The 21,928-nt window shown below is 42.1% G+C and overlaps 1 protein-coding gene across 1 annotated transcript; it reads left to right on the top strand.

Annotated features, from left to right (window-relative positions):
* The first annotated feature begins 1,523 nt into the window (after positions 1 to 1,523).
* LOC107282731 (double C2-like domain-containing protein alpha) lies at positions 1,524 to 21,281 on the top strand. Its single transcript, XM_015810550.1, has 10 exons — positions 1,524 to 1,752; positions 8,133 to 8,212; positions 10,691 to 10,765; positions 16,758 to 16,867; positions 16,974 to 17,100; positions 17,894 to 17,953; positions 19,265 to 19,422; positions 19,899 to 19,980; positions 20,091 to 20,187; positions 21,142 to 21,281. The coding sequence occupies exons 1-10, from the start codon at positions 1,524 to 1,526 to the stop codon at positions 21,279 to 21,281; spliced, it is 1,158 nt and encodes a 385-aa protein (XP_015666036.1).
* Positions 21,282 to 21,928: the final 647 nt, after the last annotated feature.

The following is a 21,928-nucleotide window of genomic DNA, read 5'->3' as shown; positions in this document are numbered from 1 at the left end:
AAAGAAAATAATGAAATGTTCAACTCAAAGCTTAAATATTGCTTATTTCTCCTGTGACACAAACGGTAATAGATATTTCTTACCTAATACAAATTGTAGTTCACCATCACAAACAGAAACACTTGTTCACACAAAGGAATTTTTTTGGTTTCTTTTAAAAATAATGCCTGGTTGAATTTCTCAATTCTTCTGACAACAAAGAAATATTTGCCTTGCCTTTTGCCTCCCTGCAAAGTAGCAAATTTGACCTGCCAATCATTATAGTTTAGAGGGAGAACTAATCAATAATATTTATTTGGTCAATGACAAGCAAAATTTAAAAGTACAAAAACAGCGCAAAGCAAATGAATACAATAATATGCTAACAAGCAGTAAAGTAAATCACATAGTATAACATTCATTCCTCTGTATATTAATACAGTTGTTACCCAGATGATAAATCTAAAACATCAATAGGTATAAAATAAAAATAAAAACTATATATCCCCTAACAATTCATCAAACAACCAGCCAGTTTGATTTAGTGGTTAAGGCTCTAAACTAGAAAGTGGGAGACCATGAGTTCAAGTTCTTCCTAAGCCATGAAAGCCAGCTGGGCAACTTTGGGCCAGTTCCTCTGAGCCCAATCCACCTCACAGGGTCGTTGTTATGGGGAGGAAAATAAGAGGAAGAAGGTGTGTTGGACATGTTTGCCACCTTGAATTAGGAGTACCAGTTTGGTCTAGTGGTTAAGGCACCAAGCTAGAAAATGGGAAACCATAAGTTCAAGTCCTACCTTAGCCCTGAAAGCCAGCTGAGTGACTGTGGACCAATCACCAGGAGACGGAGAGTTCTAATACCGCCTTTGGCATGAAAGCCAGCTGGCTGTCCTTGGGCCAGTCACCAGGAGGCGGGGAGTTCTAGTCCCGCTTTAGTCATGAAAGCCAGCTGGGTGACTCTGGGCCAGTCACTCTCTCAGCCCAACCCACTTCACAGGGTTGTTGTTGTTGTGGGGAAAATAGGAGGAAGAAGGTGTGTTGGATATGTTTGCCACCTTGAGTTATTTGTAAAAATAATAAAGACAGGATATAAATAAATAAATATCAGCTAAGATGTATCAAACCCAAAGTATTACTTAAAGCAAAGGTAATTATGTCTTTAACTAATTTTATCTTGCCTTCATTGCAGCAGCACAAAATTTAGCTACTGCCCATGTAATGAATGGTTTTAAATCTTGAAGGAGAAGGTTCATGTAAAATTTATCTGACCTTGCAGGGAATTTACAAATTAGGAGCACAAGGTAGATTGACCTGATGTCTCTATAAAATTTATAACGTAATAAGGGCTCTGTGAGGGAGATAGGCAACTTTAAAATGTGGTAGATGATTGATAGATAGAAGAGGGAGAGGGAGGGGGAGGGAGGGAGAGGGAGGGAGGGAGGGAGGGAGAGAGAGAGAGAGAGAGAGAGAGAGNGCATAAAAATAAAGGATGAAAATTAATGAGTGAATTTTTCTCCCCTTTCAGCACAGTTGACCGTTCCTCCAATGACTGTCCGCCGTGGAGATCGTGCATCAGTTCCTATCCGAGAGCACATGGCCATCGATGTGTCCCCAGGACCGATACGACCCATTGCCCAAATCTCAGCTTATTTTCCGCATCCTGGGCTGGAAGGAGTGCTCACAACACAAGATAGGATGAGGGGTGAAGGAACAACTGTACCCCCAGGAACTGGGGAAGGAGAATCTACTGAAGGATACGATTCTGATGAAAACAGTAAGTATAATTCCCCGTGTCTGTGTCTGTAGAGAAGATATGAGCTTTGATCAAACTATCTTTTAATACAAAAGAAAGCAGCTGGCTACATAGCACATTCCATAAAGATTCTCTTACATTGACTATCACTTCACATATCAACTTCTTCTCTTCATATACTGCATATAGTTTTGGTCACCATGATGTAAAAAAGATGTTGAGACTCTAGAAAGAGTGCAGAGAAGAGCAACAAAGATGATTAGGAGGCTAAAACATATAAGGAATGGTTGCTGGAATTGGGTACGTCTAGTTTAATGAAGAGAAGGACGAGGGGGGACATGATAACAGTGTTCCAATATCTCAGGGGTTATCACAAGAAAGAGGGAGTCAAGCTATTCTCCAAAGCGCCTGAAGGCAGGACAAGAAGCAATGGATGGAAACTAATCAAGGAGAGAAGCAACTTAGAACTAAGGAGAAATTTCCTAATAGTTAGAACAATTAATCAGTGGAACAATCTGCCTCCAGAAGCTGTGGATGCTCCAATACTGGAATTTTTTAAGAAGAGACTGGACAATCATTTGTCTGAAATGGTATAGGGTTTCCTGCTTGAGCAGTGAGTTGGACTAAAAGACCTCCAAAGTCTCTTCCAACTTTATTATTATTAGTAATAGTATTAATATTAGTATTATTAATTTTAAGATAGAGCATATAGATGCTTGACAGCTGGTGGTTGGATTTGTACATTGTTCTATGTACCATACTATAACTTTGTTTGATTTTGAATTAGCAGAATGTGTGAATTAACTCACTAATGGTCTGTTCAATTAATGTGAACACAACCATTGTGGTTTGTCAGCTGTGGTTTACAACTTAGCAAGATGCATGATCTAAGTCACTATAGTTTGTTCAATAATTCAAACAAGTCAAAGAATGTTGTGCGAATAGAACCAGCAGATCTGCCTCTTATACGACCATCTACTCACTCATATTTAGATATTTTTTTTCACACATCTACAAAGGCATATTAAAGTTTTGTGAATGGCCATCCAGAGCCTCATCCTTCACTTTAATGTCAACTTATATCGACACTGACATCCATACTCTCTCAATTGCTATGTTATCCAAACAATATGTTTGTCGTAAACAAATCTGTCTTACAAAACAGTTCTCAAAAATATGGACAATTGAATCTTCACTGATGGATTAGGTGCCACTGACTCAGCATTAGTTCCTGTCACAGATAAAAAAATGTTCATCTTCTCAGCTTGTCCCTAACAGAAACTCATAACTCTTTGAGGGGTATTCACTGGAGGTTTTTAAGAGGAGATTGAACAGCCATTTGTCTGGAATGGTATAGGGTGGGGTCTCCAAACTTAGCAACTTTAAGACTTGTGGACTTCAACTCCAAGAATTCCCCAGCCAGCCATGCTTGGAGACCCTTGGTTATAAAATATCCTGCTTGACTAGCGGATTGGATTAGAAGACCTCCAAGGTTCCTTCCAATGTTGTTATTCTATATTCTGTATTTCCTTGCTCCTCTCCAACCATCATTTCCATTGTTTCCCCTTTCTTCTTTGTTTCTCAATCTTACCTGGAATACTTTATCTAAATCCACCATCACTCACATACATCTGCCCAATGTGAGATTCTGATCTTTTAGAGAGGTACATTCCTCAGTTCCACTTCTTTCAAAACATTCATCCACATATACAGTTCACTTAAAAGTGGTGTTTGTGTGAGCCCTCGTCACATTTATAGCCAATGTTCTGGGGAGAGTTTTGTGAACAGGCAGGTCTGCCATCGTGACATTTAAGGTGTAACCATCATGTTGTTCTGGATCTTGCTCATTCTTTGTCATATATGCTACAAAATGTCCTTTCCATTCTGACATCTCCTCTCTCCTATCATTTGTACACTGATCTGGAAATAAAGTCTAGTGAATCTCCTGAGGTTTTAGGCTGAGCGAATGCAGGCAAGAACTAAAAAACAGAATCCTATCTTTGCCCTGAGGCAGTCATACTTAATTGTAAATAGCCGCACTCAGTGCACAATAAAATAATACATGGACACTGGTCCATAGTAAAAGATAAACTTAAAAGGTCTGCAGAACATGATTTGGTAATTTCTCTTCTCTAAAGCACAATCGCAATGGGGAAAGTTGCAAACCTACTTAAAATATCTTATAAATATATATAATATATATAATATTTTTATATATGATTATATGATTATATAATATGATTTTTTCCCCAAATCAAGCTATTTAGTATCAGGCAAGATTTAATTGACTCTGGTAACTGGGTTCACATCTGGAAGGACACATGAAAGCAACTTATCTCAACCTTCTGGGCTCTTTTTGGACACAAAATTTGAAACAGGCACGTGCACAAATTCATGCTTATCTTTCTTAGAAGCAATTCTTGTGTTGTACCAGGCCAGTTTCTCCAATATTTGTTTCAGTACTTATAATCTACTATGATTAAACACTCTAGGTTGTCAGGCTCAAAATCAAGAATGACACATAGCAATCCTTCCAAGCCGAGTTCTTTATTGTTTCACCTCTATAGACAAAATCTTGCTAGACTGAGGACTCTACTATCTGCATCTACAGCAGGGGTAGTCAACCTTGGCTCTTTTATGACTCGTGGACGTCAACTCCCAGAATTCCTGAGCCAGCACAGTTGAAGTCCACAAGTCATAAAAGAGCCAAGGTTGACTACCCCTGATCTACAGGATATTCTGTGAAGCATTAGGGAGGGGCTGTCTTCACCCTCTTTCTCTCACACTTGACCTCTGGGCTGAGTTGCCCCTTACTCCTCTGGAATGTACCTCCTCCCTCCTGGGGAACCACCTTCTCATTACATTAGATCACAAGGTACCATGAGCTTATTATCCAACCCTTATTATCCAACCCATCAAAGCAGAGTTAACTTTAGGCTAAAATTGAGTAGGCATTGGCTTAGAGTGCTAAACCTTAGGGTGTGCCAATGCCTCCTCATCTCCTTCCAAAGGAAATGCAAATCTTGCATCACAACTTTCCCAATACGGGACTAGACAATGATACGCACCCGAGAATCCCAGTCACTCAAGCCCAGATCAGTATAGCTGGCACTTTGAAAGATGTTCCTTTGTAAATCCAACTGTGGAATTTGGAGTTGGCTTGAGTAGTCAAAACAGCTGAGGGGAACCTCAAGGCTTCATGGGGTTATCATTTGCTACTGGGGGGCAAACATGGGGAAAGGCTACTTGGGCTGCCTGTGAATTTTCCAGAGACCTGTGGTTGGCAAACAGATTCTGAACAAGAATGCAACTAGCAAATCTGGGTTGCAAAACTCTGCCTAACCACTAGATGGCAGTAAAACGATACAGAAAACTCTCTGCTGACCTCTAAGTGGTCCTCTGAATCTCTGCAACCTGGATCTGGTAACTGTAGCTTCCAGGTGCACACTGTTCTTCTCACAGTAGGATGGAGTGACCTGCTGCAGCTGGCATTCTAATGGGAGAGGAAAAGATGAAGGAAAGAATTTGTTCCTGTGCACAGTTGTTTTTAGGACTAGGAGAAACACTAGATAGCCATTGGATAACCAAATGTTTTGGAAACATGCTCTGTTCTCGCCTTTTTGCGCTTGTTCTTGTGCTGAGACAAATAAATATGCACAGGCTTTACCAAATTCAAAGCCTCAAGCAGATTTGTGTCAGCACAAGCACATGCCTACTATTCATGTGCAGAGAGTTACACGAACTACGGTATCAGCCGTCCTCAAAAATGAGTGCCGTGGCACTAAAAACTCAAGATGTCAGGTTTCCCCCTTGAATCTGCATCAGAAGAATTATTGAGGCCCCACATACTTTCTGGGACAACCCATGCATGCAAATGTTCACTCAGGCATCTTCTCTAATAAAAACAACCTCACAACCCCACACCTCCACTATTAACACAACCCAGCATAAAAGAGACATTACATTTATATGCTCTCCAACAGGTGCCTGTACGCACACACACATACAGACACTGACTCCCATAAGACCGGAGGGAGGGAGGGAGGGAGGGAGGAAAGAAGGAAATGACAGGAGGGAGGGAGGGAGGGAGGTTTAATGAATGGTAGGTGCACAGCGAGGGAAGGAAAAAAAGGAAGCTAGCATAGGAGTGGATACTGAAGATGAATGGATCACAAGCGAAAAAGAGAGACTTCCCTGTTACCAGACAGAGGCATGCATCAAAACATAAACCCATCCAGAAATCCTTACAAATAAATGTATCCTGATACAAAGAGGTACGGTCTGATCAAACATGTGTAGGGACATATACAGGGGCTTTATTTGGGCTTTAAAATTATGCAGACCATCTGAAGGCCAGGAGTGAGTAGGGGGAAAAAGGAAGAATACATCACGTTTTTTGCTCTTGATCTCCATGCATCATTCATCAGCAGTTTGTGTATGCGCGCCATGCGCTCTGGGATCTAGCTTTTCTCAGGCATCAAAAGGGAGCCTAACCGCTGACCACTAGCACACACCTAGCAAGAAGTGCCTAGAATTGATGAGTGAGGAGAGGAAGCCCATCCTCTTTCTTCTCTTCTGGTTGAATTTTACTGAGTCAGGACTAACTAGATCCTTTATATCAATAACTAAACCATGGTTTATTGAAGAAAGCTCAATTGGTAGGGTGCATACTAACTGCTGAGCTGTTGAGTGCCATAAACAGGACACAGTGGCTATGCTTACACAACACAGCCAAGCCGGAAAGAATTATGACTTAGCACAGTGAACAAGCCCTATTTGTGAAACGGGGCAACAACGATAGACCAAAGGCTAAGCAAGTAGAAGTGAATTTCCTGCCAAAATTGACAAAACACAGTCCACGACCCAGGCCAAGAAACCTTTTTACTGTGGCAGACTATTGATCCATACAATGTATAGATCAATCACAACATCTTGGAACACATAAAGGAGAGAATGCTTTGTTCTTGCCACCGAGGAACTACAAATAGATCCTATATGGCTCAGATTTCTAGCTTTAAAAGATGGGACTTCTAGAGATGGCTGGGTCAGTTGGTTGGACGGATGTATTTGCTCACCGAAATGTATAAATGCTTTTATGAAGACAGAGAGAGATGAGGGAAAGGCTCTAATTCACGAAGGCCAACATTCTCCAGGCCTAGAGAAAAACAGAAGGAGAAGTAAATAGTGGGTCCCCAAGGTATGATCAAAAAGTCAAGATGGCAAAAGCAATGATGTGCCTGGTTTTTAGGTGTGTCACACTTAAAAAACAAAAAGAGCTTGAATTGCACTGTCACAGCCACCATCGTGATTGTTTTTTTAGCATTCCTAACACACCCCTGTGGGTCCTGAATAATTAACAACTGGGCAACTGTCCCAGAAAGAAGTCATAGTATCCTAGGAACTTTAATTTGCAAGAAAAAAGAGGCAGTGATAAAGAAAATAGATTTACCTTTGTGGAGTCCTTTTGTTTGCAGATGTTTCATTATCCAACTAGGTAACATCCTCACTGCAAGAGAGGGGGGGGGGGTTGCACCCTTTTTATACACAGTAGCTTGCCCTGCAAGTTTTGATGGGGGGTATAGTTTTCTCCTTGGCAGTTCCTTAATTAGGGTGTTGTTTTTTGCTTGGTTGTTTGTCTGGTGTTAATTCTTGCTTATCTGGTGTTGGCTGCCGGAGAAGATGTATTTTTGTTTCCTTCCTCTCTTTGGAATGGTGTGTACATATGTTTTATTTCTATGTGTCTAGTGATGGCTGATTCAGAAACATGTGCCATGTTTCTTTGCTTTGTTCCATGAGAAAAAGAAGCTCAATTATTATGCATCTTCAGACACGTCTACTTTATTTGTGCAATTAATTCAGGACATCACATTCAGTTTTTCTGGTGCCTAAATTAGATTATCAGAGGGAAAGGGAAGGGGGGCACTTGAGATATTCAAAATGAAAGTGTACACTTCTATGCATAGCTCACAGACAGAGAACATTTACATAGAGATATGCAGAATTTTGACAGTATTGGCCAGCCATCAACATAAGAACACCTTCTGGTATTATTTGAACTCACAGTCAATCTTCGTTCAATTGTATACAAATGTATGGATGCAGCAATATAAACCAATTCAGAGGTGGCTATGCTGGCCAAGCCTGATGGGATTTTTAGTCAGTTCATCTGAAGCAAGGTTGGCTGGGGAAGATTAATCTGGATCATGACTGGCTGGGGAATTCTGGGAACTGAAGTCCACATGTCTTAAAGTTGCCAAGGTTGAGAAACACTGATCTGGACAGATGGATGGCACTGAATTTGCAGATTGTGAGTGGGATTGGGAAGACAGCTTGAAGGAAAACACTGATAAAATGGATCTCTTTTTAACATTTGTTTTCTTTACTGCCCGGCCTTTTTCTAGCATCACTTGGGACTCTTGAATTTGATATTCTCTATGATCCAGAAAGCTGCACCCTTGACTGCACCATCCTACGAGCCAAGGTAATCGTGTTCCTTACCGGACCTCAAAAACCTCTTCCAAAGCAGCTTCTCCAAATTGGTGGGGTTTGGACAACTCCTGTAATTTTTTGCTAAAGGAGACACAGTCTGGGCTGGCGATGAGGGATTATGAAGGCTGCTACTCAACTTACTTGGAGCACAGTAGGTTGTGGAAGGCTGCTGAAAAGACACTGTTTTACTTTTCTAGCACCCTCCATGCCTTTGGATTCAGCTTTTCTGCATCACATGTTGCGTTTTGACAATAAACGGCCTTGATTTAATAAAAGAGGCCACACCGGGGTGGAAAATCTCATTATGGAGCTAGCAATGTTCATTTCAGCCTCTCTTTTCTCCTGCCACACTCAGCCTTTTCTCTCTACCCCATCTACAAAGCCTTTAGAAGTCAGGCAAGTGGCCTTCAAGTGTCAAACCAAACCTCTGGGGTCTTCAGCCAGCTGCTTTTCTACAACCCTGACCCTCAACTCACACATCAGCAATACACAACACCCCCCTCCTCCCTTTCTTCCTTCCCAGCTGGTGGGCTTGCAGCATCTTCAAGCATCTCGGCGGCTACGCGCCAGGCAACCGGGTATCCGCAGGCATCTGGCGTTGCTGTGGCAACAGAAGAGGGTGGGGGGGGAAGCATGGGAAATACTGCGGCAGTTCAGAACCACAGCAAAACTAACCCAGGGCCTGCCACTTTGAAAAGAGTAGATGACCCTTATTCCCAACTGGCAGGTTTCTGTTTCCTTGGTGTCGCCCTTTGCATCTCTGGAGATTGTGTGCAAACTATTCAGAGGATGTGTTTACATGAGTGTGGTTTTAAAATATTTTTCTGACTAATCTATCGTTTTCCCTGTGGCCATTCACCAACGAAGGCAATTTAGCTGGAATTTCTGCAATGACTCTGAACAGGATTAAAATGCACGGCCCTGATAGTTCTGGGATTTGAAGTGGCAAAAAGGACGCCTTCCTAGCCAGGAAGGTAAACTAGGGCTTCTGAAAAGGGGTTTCAAAAAGTCCAACTGCGATTTAGAGATGAATTCCCCACATCTGCAGTGAAAGTTAATCCAACTATCCTGCCTGGTGCACTGTTCCTTATGGTAGAGACCTCAGAGTTTGTAATTCTGGAATAATCCAACAAATTCATTGCTGGATGGAGAATTGATTGCAACCAGGAAACGCCTGGAAAGTGCCACTGGTCAGTATGTGGAGTGAAGATATTTTACAAATGTGGAGGAGTGGATTTATACCATGCTAATGAGGCCACACTTGGAATACTATGTACAGCTCTGGTCACCATGATACCAAAAAAAATTCTGAGAATCTAAAAAAGTGCAGAGAAGAGCAACAGAGAAGATAAACGGTCTGAAGGCTAAAAACCATACAAGGAACAATTAAGGGAACTAGGTACGTCTTGTCTAACAAAGAGAAGGATTAGGGAGGATATGATAGTTGTCTTCCAGTATTCGAGGGACTGTCACAGAGAAGAGGGGGTCAACTTAGCCTCCAAAGCACCAGAAGGCAGGACAAGAAGCCATGTTTGGAAACTTTTTAAAGAGAGATCCAACATAGAAGTGATGAGAAATTTCCTGACAGTGAGAACAATCAGTGGAACGGCTTCCCTCCAGAAGTTGTGGATGCTCCATCACTGGAGGTTTTCAAGAAGAGACTGGACAACCATTTGACCAGGATGGTATAAGGTCTCCTGCCTAGAGCAGGGGGTTAGACTAGAAGACCTCTGAAGTCATTAAATGAATCCAGCTTCCCCCGTGCCGGGTGCCAAGCACCTGAATTTTGACCCCATAGCTGTGGGGAATGCTGCGGTGGCCGTAAGTGTTAGGATTGATTATCACTTTTCCCAGTGCTGTTGTAACTTTGAACAGTAGCTAAACGAATGGTTGTAAGTCAAGGCCTATCTGTAGTAGGTCGACCGTCAGGCCCTGCTACATGCAGACACTAACTTCTCTCTCTCTCTCTCTCTCTCTCTCACACACACACACACACACACACACATACACACACTCTGCTCCTTTTTTTCTTTCTCGATCTTTTTTTTCTTTTCTTCTCCCTCCTAAATTGCAGATTGTCTTAGTGAAAAAACGAATGGCAAGAACTTCTTTCTCCAAAAAAGACTGCCTGTGGAGGAAAGACAAAGATACCCTTTACCAGAAATCTGAGCCAATCTCTTGTGGAAGGATTTTAATAAATAAATCCTGCCACCCTCCCCTTTAATCAGCAAGTCATTTCGAGGAAAGGATCAAGCTGGCTTCACTTCTGATCACACTTACAGCTTGAATTGAAATTAGCCCAGAGTATCACACCCATAAAGTGGAGTGGGCACACCAATGTCTACTTTTGAGCGGGAATTTTGTAATTTTGAGAGGGGTAGAGAGCTTTCTACAGGCCTCTGAATATGTGAAGATGTAAAAATAACGAAGTATAAATAGAGTGGAATTAATGCCCGTGGTTTTTTTTCAGGGACTAAAGCCAATGGATTTTAATGGCTTGGCTGACCCTTATGTCAAACTACATCTCCTTCCAGGTGCTTGTAAGGTAAGCACTAGGGGGTCTGTCGGAAGGGGGCCATAAAAGTCAAGATGGTGGCTACAAGCGTGTGATTGAAGCCCTGACCCCCATTCATATCCAGCATGACATTTTGATTTTTTTTTTTTTACTGTTTTTGGGATACCTTTGGTAAGCATAGTCTCAAATTTACATCCCTGTTATTGTGTCTTAATTCTGGTCCCATGTAGCCACAAAAGCTTATGTGAGTATATAATATCAAGTCTCCTTCAATATGAGCTTGACTCCTTACATGTGTATTACATGTTGGGTTTTTTGTGGGGGAGCAATATGGAAGCAGCCTTGTCCTTCTCTTGGGATGGTTGTCCAATTTCCCAGATGCTGCAGACCTCTTGGAACGTGAAAGTGTAGACAGTGGTTTGGTCTAATGGGAAAGGCACCAGGCTAGAAACCTGGGGACAGTGAGTTCTAGTTCTACCTGAGGCATGAAGCCAGCTGGGTGACTTTGGGCCAATCATGAGGATTCTGTGAGTTCTAGTCCTGCCTTAGGCATGAAAGCTGCCTGGGTGACTTTGGGTCAATCACCAGGTTTAGTTTTTAGTCCTGCCTTAAGCATGAAAGCCAGCTGGCACCAGCTGACTTTGGGCTGTCTCAGCCCAGCTAATCTCACAGGGTTGATGCCCTGGGGAATATAGGAGCTGGAAGGAGTATTAGGTATGCTCACCTCCTTGAGTTATTTATAAAAACAATGAAGGCATAATAGAAATAAATAAATCTCTCAAAATTACTCAAAATTTGCCCATTCTTCCTGCTGTCCAAAAAAGCACCGACCTCCTCTGTCCATCATACAGCTCTAGGAAAGAGAATTAAGAAGATTCTACTTGCTAAGGACACTTAGCAATTAAATGGGAATTGAAGAGAAAGTCTCCAGTGATCAAGACTTCTGCAATCCATTGTTTCTCAATCTTCACAATTTGAAGAAGTATGGCTTTGCTGACTGAAGAATTCTGGAAGCTGAAGTCCCTACCTTTTCAAGTTGTTAAGGCTAAGAAACACTGCTGTAATCTAATTCCCTTTCCTTTTCAATAAATCCAATTAAAATAGACTTCGCGAAAGTCTTCTCAGTTGCTAGGATTTTGACTTAGACAGTTTAAACCTCAGCCGGAAGGGCAGAAAAAGTCAAAATGGCAGCAAAAACCATGCAGACATTTTAAAAAGGCAGAACTTCAATTGCAAGGCAGTGGCTGCCATCTTGAATTTTTGACCTTCTCCCTGTAGATCCCCCTGAACCTTTGAGATTGTCTCACTGTTTCCCATCTGACCTGAATTCATCCTGCTTAAGTTTTCAAAATCAATTAAAGTGTAATAGGGGCAGCCGTCTACCAGTGTGTGTGTGTGCATATGTGGCATGAAAGCTGGTGAGGATATCTTGCACATTAAACATTTTGAATGAGAAATAAAATTTGCCATGCTTACCTGTCGGCAAGCCTATCCGCAGATAAGCCGATCCTTGAATATTTAACCATGAAAAATGCACCACCTGTGGATAAAGTGATGCTCAAAATGTTTATATGTATTAATTTTCACAATTGGCTTATCCATGGATAATCCACAAATTATCCATTTCTCATGGTATTTTGATTAAAATTTCAAGGGTCATCTTATCTGTGGATGGGCTTATCTGTGAGCATATTTATTTATTTCTCAAATTCATATAGCTGCCCGTCTCACAAAATGTGATCCTGGGCAGTGTACAATTATTAAGTAAAAACAATATGTAGATAAAAACAAGCATTTAAAAATACAAATGTATTAAGAAAATACATTTATTAATCAAATTCATATAGCTCCCACCTCAAGAAAAATGACTCTATATACAGGATATATGCATACTTTTATCCTGTACTATAAATATAGGAAATGCAGATACTTTTTAAAAGTATATGCAAAAAGGTAAAAATGCTGTAAAAAAGTAGACTCAAAGTATGCCCCATCCATGGATAAGTCAAATTCATTTGTCAGCTTATTCCTACGTGTACAGGTAGTCCTTGACTTATGACCACAATGGAGCTCAAAATTTCTGTGGCTAAGAGAGACATATGTTAAGTGAGCTTTGTCCCATTTTACGGCTTTTCTTGCCAGAGTTGTTAAGTGAATCACTGCAATTATTAGGTTAGTAACATAGTTATTAAATAAATCTGGCTTCCCCATTGACTTTGCTTGTCAGAAGGTCACAAAAGGGGATCACATGACCCTGGGATACTGGGACCATTATAAATATAAGTCAGTTGACAAGCGTCTGAATTTTGATAACGTGACCAATGGGGATGCTGCAACGGTCATACGTGTGAAAAATGGTCATAAATCACTTTTTTCGGTGCTGTTGTAACTTTGAACGGTCACTAAATGAACTGTTGCAAGTCAGGAACTACCTGTATAGTATTTCATAATAAAGCTCTCATCATATTGTATTGTTTGAAATAATTTATACAGGAATTAATCTTTGGGCAGGCCTATTAATTTAATTGCTGCCAAGAATAACAGTGACAACATCACTCATAGATTATGAAAAATGTCTTTTCTCCAAACTATCCCTGAACTGTGAGTGAGGAGATCACTGAGGACCATCTCCTTGTGAAGAAAAAGCTTATCCCCTGCAACTTCTCCACAGCATCCTACCAGGAATTCCCGCCGATGCTGAAGTTTAGCGCACACAAATTTGGCATAACCTGTTAGATAATAAGAGGCTTTTAAGCCAGCTGTAATTGGATGTTTGGAATAAGAAACCTCTGATTGCCGAAATTACATTATCTCAGGGCCAAAAAAGATGTGACAAGGGAATATGTGACCAAATCTTCCAAATTAATATTTATGAATATTTATGTACGCTCAAAAAATAGCAGTGCACGCCTGATGGTAGGAAGCAGCTGGGAGGAGCAGGTGCCGTAAGCCTGTGTTGCTTTCCAAGTCTAAATCCACCCATTTATCTTGAAACAATTATTAGCCAAGCTGAGGGAAAAAGGAGAGATGGTCTAGGTATTTCTGATCTTCTTCCCTCCGTGAGTGTAACTCTAGCTTAGGGATAGACATTTTGAGTGTACTTTTCTGCCTCTGGTTGGCCAAATGAAATCAACACTTTTCTATCAAATCAAACCAAAATCAATCCACATCCATTTCACAGTCAAAACTAGAGTCTCTTCTCGGGAGTTCCTACCACACATCTGGGTGCAGCTGTTTTACCTATGCCAAGGGCAGAAGGGACAACAGGTAATTGATTGGGGAAGGGAAAGAGATTCAGAAGGTATGAATCCCTACTAGTTCTATGAGAACAAGAGGCAGAGCCTGGGGGCAGAGTCAAGAGAGAACTCAGCCCAGAATCGTTATATGTCCACAAATGCTGCAAGTCCACCCCCCCATGGATTCCATTGACTCTTAACTGGCACCAATTTAGTACTGACCATTAGCTGACCAGATTCTTGTGTATAGCCTGAACAATTAATCAGCTTAACTGGAATCTATGGTCCTGATTTTTTGCACCTAACATTAGCAAGAGGGGGGAGCAAGAAAAGAAAATAACAAATGCAGCATAAGAATCTAATACAGCATAAGAATTAACAGAAGTTGTGATGTGGCCTACTTGCATGAAAGGTGCAGAGTTCACATTACAACTGTGCAAGGCTATTTTGGTCATTTGAATGAAAACAATGGATCCTACAGATGCTTGGATCCCCAGTAACAGGATTCAGATCATTTAGAACCACAGGTGAACAAGGAACATTAGGCTATGTTTACCTAACACGCTAAACCAGAATCCTTCTATTTATCTATATGCTACTAAAACTCTGATTCTCATAGCCCTTCACTGGATGAAATGGTGCATCTTAGAGGAGGAACAATTGTTGAATCAAGGTATCTCAAATGGGCTAACTTACAAAATGCATCCAAATCCGGGACCCGTGACTCTTGTGGAATTGGCAAATCTTATAAAACATCTTACGACATCAAAATTATCATACGGCATTTTATTACATAATAAAAAAGGTCATAAAACCTTTCCTGTGCCGATGTTTGTGCTATAAAGTTCAACCTGAGTTTTCTTTTTTTAAAGTATATTTTTATTTTTTTAAAAAAAAAAAAATCTCAGTATAAAATACAATGGGGTGAGCTTCCTTGCCCCAGCCCCTCTCTGTCTAGCAGTTTGAAAGCATACAAATGTGAGTAGATTAATAGGTACCACTTTGGTGGGAAGGTAACAGTGTTCCGTGTGCCTTGGTGTAGAGTCATACTTGCCCCAGGACCACGGAAGTGTCTTCGGACAACATTGGCTCCCTCGGCTAAGAAACGGAGGTGAGCACTGCACTCTAGAGTCAGACACAACTGGACAGGGAAATCTTTACCTTTTAGAACTAAAGACAATGTGAAAAGGGGAAAGGAAAGAGAGAGGAGTAGAGTGAGGAAGGGGGAAAAGAAATGAAAAAAGAAACAAAAAGCAGTGACTTCTGACTTTTTTTGGTACGATAAGATACATAATAAGTTATGACAGCAGCTTTTTAGCTATACCAAATAGTAACTTCTAGCCATTTCTCTACCAATAACAATTAACAATAACAATTAACCCACTTAATTGTCAAAACCCAAAGTCAAAAATATTTTTTCCCTCTTTCACACAGAAGGTCCAGAAACGGTTTCCAAGTAACCACAAAACTATTTACATTCTTATCCCTAATTAGCACAGTCAACTTTGCCATCCCTGCCTGTTCCATCATTTTTTTCAATTCATTCCTCTATTGAGAGAGTTAACATTTCTTTCCATTTCTGGGCATATACAATTCTTGCAGCTGTCAACATGTATAGCAATGAAGTTCCATTTTTCCCCCATTTCTTTATCTAATAGTCCTAAAAGAAAAAGTTCCGGTTTCCACTGTAAATCAGTTTTAAAAATATTCTAAATTAAACCATGGATCTGTACCTAATATTTCTTTGCCTTGTCACATGTTTACCACATGGGAAAAAAAGTACCCTCCTTAACATGAGCTACCTTCAAGGCAGATATATTTCTGAATTTCTCCCTGAATTTTTAGTAACTTTTCTAATACATTAGGAGCTCTGCCAGTCAACAATCTGGTAAGGAATCTGGTAAGGAAATATTTCTGAACGGATGACATAACATGAGGGAGCTCAACAACACAGCTGCACTTACAGCCGTTTGCAGCGTCATATGATCATGTGACTGCATTTTGTGATGGTTTTGCTAAAAACAGCACTTACTTCTGTTTTTGGCAAAACTGTGCCCATAGTGAACTATTGGTTTGCTTAAAAACTGCAGTGTTTGCTTAACTATAGCAGCCATTTTATGACTGCCACATTCACTTATGTGACCACCACAAAAAAGTTCATAAAATTGGATCAGTCACATTTTTCAACTGTCATGACTTAACGGCTGCGATGGGCCGGCTCCATTACAACTGTAAGTCGAGGACTATCTGTATCTTAGCGGTTTAGCAGGATAAAGAAGAAAAATAATTACAAATCGATTTATATCCTATGACGCTGTTTCCCAGTCCTCAGAGCAGGGAACAGATTCAGCTGCAGGCTTTGCTGTACAGGTAGTCCTCAACTTACAATCACTCATTTAGTGACCATTCAACGCTACAATGGCACTGAAAAAAGTTTTTCACACTTATGACTGTTGCAACATCCCCATAGTTGTGTGATTAAAATTCAGATGCTTAGCAACTGATTCATATTTATGACGGTTGCAGTGTCCTGGGGTCATGTGATTCCCTTTTGCTATCTTCTGACAAGGAAATTCAATAGGGAAGCCAGATTCACTTAACAACCATGTTACTAACTTAACAAATGCAGTGATTCACTTAACAACTGTGACAAGAAAGGTCATAAACTGCGGCAAACTTCACTTAACAACTGTCTCACTTAGCAACAGAAATTTGGGGCTCAATTATTATTGTGTAGCACTTTTCTACTGTTCTGTTCTTCCCTTTCAAATCCTTTTTCTGTTCAGGCCAACAAACTGAAGACACGCACTCAGCACAACACTCTCAATCCTGTGTGGAACGAGGTCCTCATCTACAATGGGATAACCGCAGAGGACATGGCTCGGAAAACGCTGCGGTGAGATAAAACCCGCCCTTTGCTTCACAACTCATGCCACAGCCCGTCCCACGCTCTCTTCCCTCAACCCAATTCTCCATTCTTCCTTTCTGTTTCTGCCTCCCAGAATCACTGTCTGTGATGAGGATAAACTGACCCACAATGAATTCATCGGAGAGACTCGGGTGCCACTGAGACGCCTGCGCCCTGGCCAAAAGAGACATTTCAACCTGTGCTTAGAACGGCAACAACCGGTGAGAGCTAAGTCAAAGAAGGTTGTATAACCTGCGATGACTTGTTGATTATCTGCATTTGATTCATAGTAAGATTTAGACATTCAGAGACATCTTTAGTTACTTCTTTGCTGGTCACTTTGGCTGTCTGCTGTCCTCCCTCTTAAGAGTCCTGCCTTTCTCTAAAACTTTGTGAGATTTCCCCCTGCCCCCTACCCACCCATCCCCAAACCCAAATCTCCTATTTTTACCTGCATTTCACAACTATTTCTACCTTTTCATCCTTTGGAATGACCGAATATTCCTAGTAGAACAACGCAAAGACAAGAGAAAGCTTCCACACAGCAATCTATGAGCCAATTTATTCCGTAAATGAAGAGCTGTGCCTGGTCCCCAAAGTCAAAAACTGTTGGGTGAGAGAGATGATAAATCGGGATCTTTCTCTTTGGGGGACAAATCTCCTCAGCCCTTGCCAATGGCTAAGGAAAAATTGGCAAGTAACCCAAGAACATGTACAGTTCCCTATCACAGCCAGATGTGTTGTCCTGCAAAACATCATTCCATGTCAGAGCATGGAAATCTGCATCATAGACTCAGTGCCACTCATAGAATTCAGATTAGAGGCAAATTAATAAAGGTTAATTTTTTCCAGCATCACCAAGAGCCACTTATACAAAATATACATTGGTTCTAATATTAGATTTCTTCACCAATTTGTCCTCTTCTCCCTCACCCCTCCGTGGGGCCTTTACACTCCTTGACTTTGCTGGGGCCCATGTTTAAAAGTTCGCTAAATTCTCTCCTATCACAACAGCTGGCATCCCCTTCTTCCATGACTGCCGCCCTGCGTGGAATCTCCTGCTATCTGAGAGAGGTGAGAGTTTTTCTCCCATCCTACTCCCGCCCCAAAGACGGCACCTGAAATTCCTCAGCAGAAGGTTAGGTTGGGGATGGACCACCTCCTCCCTGCCAAGGGCTGCTGCCCCATTGCGGGAACCTACCTGTTGAGTAGCAGGGCTAGACCAGACCCCAAACAGAGCCACCCCCTCTATTTCTTCCCCTTCCCTTGCCAACTTGCAAAGCAACAGCTCATCCATGCAAGCCACCTGAGCTTGTCATTTGCCCAAGAGTTCCTCCTAGGCTCTCCAATCACCAAGTACCCGATGTGACTGGCCCTCCCCCAATTTCCCCTCTCCACCCCCTTCCCTAGCAGGCCCTCCCCCAACATAAAGTTAGGTTGAGGGCTGGAGGTGGCTGTCCCTGACAAGGCAATAGGCTAGCGAGAGGGTAGGAAGAGACTGTCTTTGTAGCAGGAATTGGCAAAAGAAAGCCCACAGTTGAGATAACATCCCAGGTCCAGTTTTCCAAATCTGATGCCTTCCAGCTGTGGGGGAACTACAGTTCCCAGCTAGCATCACTGTTTGCTGGCTGGAATATTCCTTAGATGTACCTCCCACCTATTTTCATTCAGGAGTTCAAGGGGTGAATGCAGAATGCCCTTGTCCAGTTCCCTCCTCCCCTCCAATAAACCTTTGGGGTACCTTGGGGTTACCCACTGAGCTTCTATAGCTGTGGTGGAATCTGGGTCTCCCTGCTCTTAGTCCCTTAACCATACATCATCCTGGCATGTGGTTCAGAGCAGCTGGAAGATGTTAAGATGGGGAAGGCTGCCCTGGGCTCAAGGAATTCAAAAGCCCAAGGCTGAATGCAAGGCCTTCTAAACGTTTCACCTGGGTCTCAAAATGTCCAAGGCCAAACTGAGGCCTAGTTCACACAACCAGCTAAGCCCGGGGGTCATCAAATTTTTCAAACAGTAGACACCGCCAAAATTATTATTTTTAAAATGAAAAGAAACATAACAAATTAAATGTAATTATGGATAGAGTTTATGATTTACCATTCTGCTCGCCTTGGAGGTCATGGTGTCTGCGGACCCCTGCAGTAATCCATACAATGCTTTACTTGGTTTGTGTACTCAGTTGTGGTGCTTCATAAACCATGGATCGATCATGACCTAGCACTTTATGTAAAGCTAGGCCATTGTGGCTTATTCAGCAAGGCGTGGTTCAAAAAAAAAAAAAAAAAGGATGCATGAACCCAGTTGCAAAAGTTTGTTTGGGAAGGCCGGAGGGTGGGCATTTGACACAAAAGCATTCAATAGGCTTTCCTTTCCCCCACTGCACAGTTGGAACCCCCAGCTGGCTGGGCCCTGGAAGAAAGGGGTCGCATCCTGCTCGCCCTCACATACATCTCCGAACGTCATGGATTACTGGTGTCTATTCTCCGCTGCGCCCACTTAGCTGCTATGGATGTATGCGGCTACTCGGACCCTTATGTAAAAACGTGAGAAATGCACACATACAAAGGGAAGAGAGGGGTTCTAATCCTTGGTTAAGATCAACCATACTTAAGGATGGTTGGGGGAGTGGGGAGAAGTCTAGAGTTTTGGGGAGGGAAAGAAAAGATGTAATTTAGCCCCTCCCGTGTCTACTAGGGACGTGAAAGCCTTAGGCTCAAGAGAGGCTCTTTTCTTTGGCCTCCGGTCGATCAAGAGACCATGTATAATGTTCCCATTTAGCAAAGCTTTTAGAGACTCGCTTTAATAACCCTGGAATTAATGTTCGGAAGATGTCCCATTTGCTGTAGTCATTTCACATTTTCTCTCAGTGCTTTGGATTTATGACTTCTTGTTGAGTTTTTATGGTGGCGCTTTAGCGCTTGCACAGGCGGGGTTGTTTTCCTCAGAAGGAGGACAACTGTCTTTATGTACAGGCTTAATCTCCCATTCTCCCGTTCCCTCTTCTTCTCTCTTCCGGCAGCTACCTGAAGCCAGATGAAGAGAAAAAATCCAAGCATAAAACAACTGTGAAAAAGAAAACACTAAACCCGGAGTACAATGAGGTAAATGAAGGAGAGCCAAGGAAGGCATTACGTGATTGGGGGAGTGAGGGGTGTGTGTGTGTGTGATCCTGTATATTCCTAACTTTTAATACTTATCTGCCCCATTGCAGGATTTTTTCTATGAGATTGAACAGTCAGATCTTGGTCATAAATCCTTGGAAATCACCGTTTGGGATTACGATATTGGGAAATCAAATGACTTCATTGGTGAGAAGACGGAAGAAGATCACCTAGTTTCAGGGAAGGGTTGTATAGTCTAGGTCCTAGGAGATGCTGGGTGTGTTAATCTGGATTGAAAGCCTGGGGCTTAATTCTACAAGGATATGAGGGGTCATTGGTGCTCTCTTGAGCTTGTTTTCTTGCAGACATTTCATTACACAAAGTAGCTCATATCAGCAATGTTGCCTGATGATGTTGATGATGGGTAGCACTGGTGACGTTACCTAGTTTGGGCAATGAAACATCTGCAAGAAAATAACCAAGTTCAGAGAGCACCAAGGACCCCTCATTACAACCCTGAGCTACAAATATTCTCCTTTATTGGTCTACAACGATAGCCAGGCATCTTGCCCATTCAGAAAGTTCCCAGCATTCTTCTCAAGATGCTGAAGGGGAAGTCATAACAGTTACATTGGTAGTAAGATAGGAGAATGTCACAGAAAGGATGTCTTACAGTGGAGATTCTTGACGCTCTCTAAGCTTGGCTGTTTGCTTGCAGACAGTTCATTACCCAACTAGGTAACATCATCTGATTTCACCTGAGGTTATCTAGTTGGGTAAAATATCATCTGATGATGTTACTTAGTTGGGTAATGACACATCTGCAAGCAAATAACCAAGCTGCTGGGTCACCAAGAACTCCACAACTCCACCTTGAGCAACTAAATATTCTTTTCTACTGGATGTTTCCCTACCAACAGCAGGAGAGCCAATAGTTGACTAGAGAGAGCATTTGCAGACTCACAAATATATACATATATATATATCCAGAACCTCTCAAGAGAATTTGAGGGTGAGATTTCCAAACTTCATAGCCTCCTCCATTGAATACAGACATCTTATTGCACGGGGTGGGAGATCCTGCCCAATGACAGGACTAGGATAAGGTCAGCTCCACAGTCAGCAGCTTGGAAACTGCAATAACTTCTTGTCTCGTTGCAGGTGGGGTGACCCTGGGATTAGGGGCCAGTGGGGAGTGCCGGCAACACTGGCTCTCATGCCTCCAGACCTCCGACTGCCGCCTGGAACATTGGCACACCCTCACCAACGAGCTCCCAGAATCCTCCACCTTTGGCCCTTGAGGCCCCCGTGATCCCCACAGAACTGCACCCTTCTATTTTGCCTGCCTGCCAAAAACCAACTGGAGGGGCCCAGCACCCAGAGGCCCCTCTTTTGCACGAGGACGTTTGCACGTTTCAAAACTACTTGTCGTGGGGGACCATTTATGCTATGCTCTAGGGAGGCACTTACTGTAGATGGAAGGCCATGCGTGGGGGATTCAGGGCAGATGCAGAAGAGCTGGAGAGCCGAGAAGAGCAGGAGGCATTGGAATTGCTACATGTCCCAAGCGAGCATCAGATGGGTGAAGTCAAAAAATGAATCCCTCTGTCCTTCCTGTCTTTCTCCCCCCCCCCCCCCCGCTCTTCTTTCTCACCTTGTAACCTAAGAGTGGTTGTGAAACGCTTCTACTTTTATACAACTCATTGCTGGCTGCAAAACATATTTTTTTTAATCTTTCAAAAGCAACAAACCAGTCAAAAGGATGAAGTAATTTCATTTTAAAAGTCCCCAATATTATTATTTTTTTCTTATTTTCCACATGGGCTCTTGTTCCTCTTAACTTAGAAATGTCAGAAGCAATTACTGTAGTATTTCTGCACCATAAAAAAAAAGGCATCTGCATTGATTTTCCATATGGCTCAGTTCTTCTAATTAAGTTGCTGTCTTC

This window comes from Protobothrops mucrosquamatus, unplaced genomic scaffold (assembly GCF_001527695.2).
Source record: "Protobothrops mucrosquamatus isolate PMUCROS unplaced genomic scaffold, P.Mucros_1.0 scaffold11, whole genome shotgun sequence".
Lineage (NCBI taxonomy): Eukaryota > Metazoa > Chordata > Lepidosauria > Squamata > Viperidae > Protobothrops > Protobothrops mucrosquamatus.
This window is presented reverse-complemented; position numbering and strand designations above follow the sequence as displayed.

What these genes read in the sequence shown, in the direction of transcription:
- LOC107282731 (XM_015810550.1), top strand. Translation starts at nt 1,524, where the DNA reads ATGACTGTCCGCCGTGGAGATCGTGCATCAGTTCCTATCCGAGAGCAC. An exon ending in ATACGATTCTGATGAAAACA is followed by an intron (nt 1,753 to 8,132) that starts GTAAGTATAATT and finishes GCCTTTTTCTAG; the next exon opens with CATCACTTGGGACTCTTGAA. An exon ending in TCGGACCCTTATGTAAAAAC is followed by an intron (nt 19,423 to 19,898) that starts GTGAGAAATGCA and finishes CTCTTCCGGCAG; the next exon opens with CTACCTGAAGCCAGATGAAG.